Source organism: Penaeus japonicus, unplaced genomic scaffold, assembly GCF_977035675.1.
Source record: "Penaeus japonicus unplaced genomic scaffold, GWHDUDI00000001_assembly GWHDUDI00000016, whole genome shotgun sequence".
Taxonomy (NCBI): Eukaryota; Metazoa; Arthropoda; class Malacostraca; order Decapoda; family Penaeidae; genus Penaeus; species Penaeus japonicus.
In genome coordinates this window covers 37329598-37334597 of record NW_028234418.1, presented here as the reverse complement: position 1 = coordinate 37334597, position 5000 = coordinate 37329598, and the positions used below count along the sequence as shown (strand labels likewise).

General features: G+C 38.9%; 1 protein-coding gene across 2 annotated transcripts; it reads left to right on the top strand.

The window, feature by feature from the left end:
• The first annotated feature begins 2006 nt into the window (after positions 1-2006).
• Positions 2007-2918, top strand: LOC122243297 (cuticle protein AMP1A-like). Of its 2 annotated transcripts, XM_086545529.1 has the most exons (3): positions 2007-2030; positions 2183-2421; positions 2539-2918. In XM_086545529.1, exons 1-3 carry the CDS (start codon positions 2022-2024, stop codon positions 2759-2761), a joined length of 471 nt encoding a protein of 156 aa, XP_086401655.1. In that variant the 5' UTR covers positions 2007-2021; the 3' UTR covers positions 2762-2918. The 2 variants fall into 2 exon arrangements, with proteins under 2 accessions (XP_086401655.1, XP_086401654.1); XM_086545528.1 differs by lacking the exon at positions 2007-2030 and having other exon boundaries at positions 2156-2421.
• The last annotated feature ends 2082 nt before the right edge of the window (positions 2919-5000 follow it).

The window sequence follows — 5000 nt, the reverse complement described above, 5'->3', positions numbered from 1 at the left end:
AATAGGGCTTTGTCCTATTATGCGTATTATGGTGAAACAGGACGTGGATTCAGCACCAGAATCAGTGAACATCGAGCCGCTGTCCGTCACCACAGAACATCTAACGCCATGGTGGTACACGTAGATAAAGCGGGACATCTATCGAAATGGAAACGAGCCAAAGTGATCTATGAAGGATTAAACCAATTAAAGAGAAAAATGATGGAAGCTGCATACATCGCGACGGAGGAGAACATGAACACCGCGTCGGGCCGCCTCAAATCATCCATGGTCGCGGCAACGTCTATTATGCTGACAACGAGCGAGAGGTCACGGGAATCAGCTGGGTCGCCACCTCTTGACTAATATCTATGTTATTGTAAGCTTGTTGTAGTATGTAGTTCTGAAGACTGGGTAACCCGAAACGCGTAAATTACATCTCTTGTACTATGGAAACTGTTCAGTATCATTTATACCCTTTTATCTATGTATATATATATTTATCGATTTATTTAGATAACAAATATGTCTTATACTAAGAAAATGTATTTTCCACCTCAAGCCTTTAAAATCGCTTACACGGATCTTATCAAGCTGGCATAGTAGTCTCCATTTATAGTTTAGCCCTCTGGAAGGTCAGCTACGATGGCAGGGCCTTTGGCATCTCAAAAATCTTCGGCTATCAAACGTAAGACGAATGTACTTTGGCCTTCTTTAGAGCGGAGAAGACGTGTGTGCACTGCCTCTTTAAGTCAGAGTAATGGAGTCAACACTAATTCTGGTTTCGGAGGTGATGGAGTTCTCACTCTTCTTGGTCTAGAAAATAGTCGTTGCAATGAGCTGGATCTCCTTCAAATCACTCAACTTCACTCACCACACGAGTAGCCTGATGGGTAAGCAGATGCGGCGCGCAGCATAGCCCTTTGACATTTCAAGTTCTACGCTCATAATGTTCCCAATCCAATAACGGGATTTTTATACAATATATCGGTCATCTGATGGATGGTGGATCGTCCATCTATACAGTTCATCTCAATGAGATTTCCGAAAGCATTCTTTAAAAAAGGTTTCTCCATAGCACAGCTGAAGCTAAACACTGTTGCATTGTTAAAATAAATAGGTCATCCGTCCTTATGCAGACAAAAAAAGAAAAGAAAAAAAAAAAAAGAAAAAAAAAAAAAAAAAAAAAAAAAATGTATATATATGTATATATATATATATATATATATATATATATATATATATATATATATATATATATATATATATGTGTGTGTGTGTGTGTGTGTCTTAATCTGTATTTATATATACGCACATGTATGCATGTGTATATATATATATATATATATATTATATATATATATATATATATATATATATATATATGTATATATATATATATATATATATATATATATATATAGAGAGAGAGAGAGAGAGAGAGAGAGAGAGAGAGAGAGAGAGAGAGAGACATATATTAACATATACACCATACACACACATATATACATATACATCTATAGATACATACATAAATGCATACATGTATATATATACATATATACACATATAAAGACACACATGATTTTGCATGATATGTGTATACATCTTCATTTATGTATGCTTTCGCGGGGGCGTTTGCGTGTGTGTTTTTATTTGTATACGCATATTTCTATCATTCGTAAATTATCTTATTCAGTATGAATTTGTTTATACTCTCCTATACACGTACATACCAAAACACATGCACGTTGATATCACACATTGCTGACCCGAAATATACATTTCCCGATAATAATGCATACCATGTTATTTCGTTTCCTGACATATTGGTACACAGACCAGTTTCTGTTAACCTGATATTTCTGCGTCTCCAGCGCCTGATATAAACAAACTAGTCTTACTGAGAGAAACCTCGAGGTCACATAATACTGCCAGGATAATTTTCTTCGCCTGAACTGGCAACTTCTTAAACGTGGTCTCGGTGAACTATATAAGCACACGTTTGAGAAGTCAGTTCCAGTTCAGGAAAGACTCACATCATGAAATTCGTAAGCAATAACAAATTTTCTTTCTCGGTGTATTTAACAAATCTTTCTCAGTGTATTTAACCATCTATCGCAATAGAGGACTGATAGGTGTAGAATACAAGGAATTCGATCTCAAAGAATATGGAATGGAATCTTGTCTTTTCTTTTGGCAGGCAATCCTTTCCCTCCTGGTCGCCGTCGCAGTCGCCGCTCCACAGTATGGCGACTCGCGGCCACAGACTCGCGCCTTTGATTCCTCCTTTGAGGATGTGGCCATCCTGAGGGACGACCGCGTGTTGGAGGACGACGGAAGGTACAACTTCGACTTCGAGACAGCCAACGGCATCTCGGTGTCGGAGTCTGGCTCTCCCGTGGGTGAGGACGGTGCCGTCAACAGCGCTGGATCCTTCTCGTAAGTGCGACTCTTCTCCGAATATATTTTCCTGATTGAATGACATATTTCATCGTGTATGGATACCCGTTTCGGTGGATGGAAATGAGTTCCCACTGGTCTCCTAACTCTCCACAGGTACACCGCTCCTGACGGCACTGATGTCCATGTGGAGTTCGTCGCCGACGAGAACGGCTTCCAGCCCCAGTCCGACCTCCTGCCGGTGGCCCCTGAGTTCCCCCACCCAATCCCTCAGTTCGTCCTCGACCAGATCGCAAAGGCTGCCGAGGAGGACGCCGCCCGCGCACGCGGAGAGTTGAGGGAAGTCAGCCAGCCTTCCAGCAGATACGGGGCTCCTTAGACAGCTGACGGCATCATTACCGTGTGGACACCAGTGTGGACACCAGATGTTGCAAATTTGCTGCTCAATTGTACACGATATGGACCTTCATATGTTAATGAATATTTATCTTGTATTTAATGTATATACTAGTAAATAAAGAAGCAATGAATCGCAATCCAATTCTGTAAATTTTCATTGAAAATGTCATACTTACAGAATACGAATGAGCACACATACATACATACATCAAATGAGTGTCATGAGGATGTGGAATTATGCAACACATCATCATGCCAACCACCTAATTATGAATTAGATGAAATAGGGCTTTGTCTTATTGTGCGTATTATGGTGAAACAGGACGTGGATTCAGCACCAGAATCAGTGAACATCGAGCCGCTGTCTGTCACCACAGAACATCTAACGCCATGGTGGTACACGTAGATAAAGCGGGACATCTATCGAAATGGAAACGAGCCAAAGTGATCTATGAAGGATTAAACCAATTAAAGAGAAAAATGATGGAAGCTGCATACATCGCGACGGAGGAGAACATGAACACCGCGTCGGGCCGCCTCAAATCATCCATGGTCGCGGCAACGTCTATTATGCTGACAACGAGCGAGAGGTCACGGGAATCAGCTGGGTCGGCACCTCTTGACTAATATATATGTTATTGTAAGCTTGTTGTAGTATGTAGTTCTGAAGACTGGGTAACCCGAAACGCGTAAATTACATCTCTTGTGTTATGGAAACTATTCAGTATCATGTAGACCCTTTTATCTATGTATATATATATTTATCGATTTATTTAGATAACAAATATGTCTTATACTAAGAAAATGTATTTTCCACCTCCAGCCTTTAAAATCGCTTACACGGATCTTATCAAGCTGGCATAGTAGTCTCCATTTATAGTTTAGCCCTCTGGAAGGTCAGCCACGATAGCAGAGCCCTTGGCATCTCAAAAATCTTCGGCTATCAAACGTAAGACGAATGTACTTTGGCCTTCTTTAGAGCGGAGAAGACGTGTGTGCACTGCCTCTTTAATTCAGAGTAATGGAGTCAACACAAATTCTGGTTTCGGAGGTGATGGAGTTCTCACTCTTCTTGGTCTAGAAAACCGTCGTTGCAATGAGCTTGATCTCCTTCAAATCACTCAACTTCACTCTCGACACAGGTAGCCTGATGGGTAAGCAGATGCGGCGCGCAGCATAGCCCTTTGACATTTCAAGTTCTACGCTCATAATGTTCCCAATCCAATAACGGGAGTTTTATACAATATATCGGTCATCTGATGGATGGTGAATCGTCCATCTATACAGTTCATCTCAATGAGATTTCCGAAAGCATCCGTTAAAAAAGGTTTCTCCATAGCACAGCTGAAGCTAAACACTGTTGCATTGTTAAAATAAATAGGTCATCCGTCCTTATGCAGACAAAAAAAAAAAAAAAAAAAAAAAAAAAAAAAAAAAAAAAATAAATATATATATATATATATATATATATATATATATATATATATATATATATATATATGTGTGTGTGTGTGTGTGTGTGTGTGTGTGTGTGTGTGTGTGTGTTAATATCTATTTATATATACGCACATGTATGCATGTGTATATATATATATATATATATATATATATATATATATATATATATATATATATATATAGAGAGAGAGAGAGAGAGAGAGAGAGAGAGAGAGAGAGACATATATTAACATATACACCATACACACATATATACATATACATCTATAGATACATACATAAATGCATACATGTATATATATACATATATACACATATAAAGACACACATGATTTTGCATGATATGTGTATACATCTTCATTTATGTATGCTTGCGCGCGGGCGTTTGCGTGTGTGTTTTTATTTGTATACGCATATTTCTATCATTCGTAAATTATTTTATTCAGTATGAATTTGTTTATACTCTCCTACACACGTACATACCAAAACACATGCACGTTGATATCACACCTTGCTGACCCGAAATATACATTTCCCTAAAATAATGCATACCATGTTATTTCGTTTCCTGACATATTGGTACACAGACCAGTTTCTGTTAACCTGATATTTCTGCGTCTCCAGCGCCTGATATAAACAAACTAGTCTTACTGAGAGAAACCTCGAGGTCACAGAATACTGCCAGGATAATTTTCTTCGCCTGAACTGGCAACTTCTTAAACATGGTCTCGGTGAACTATATAAGCACACGTTTGCGAAGT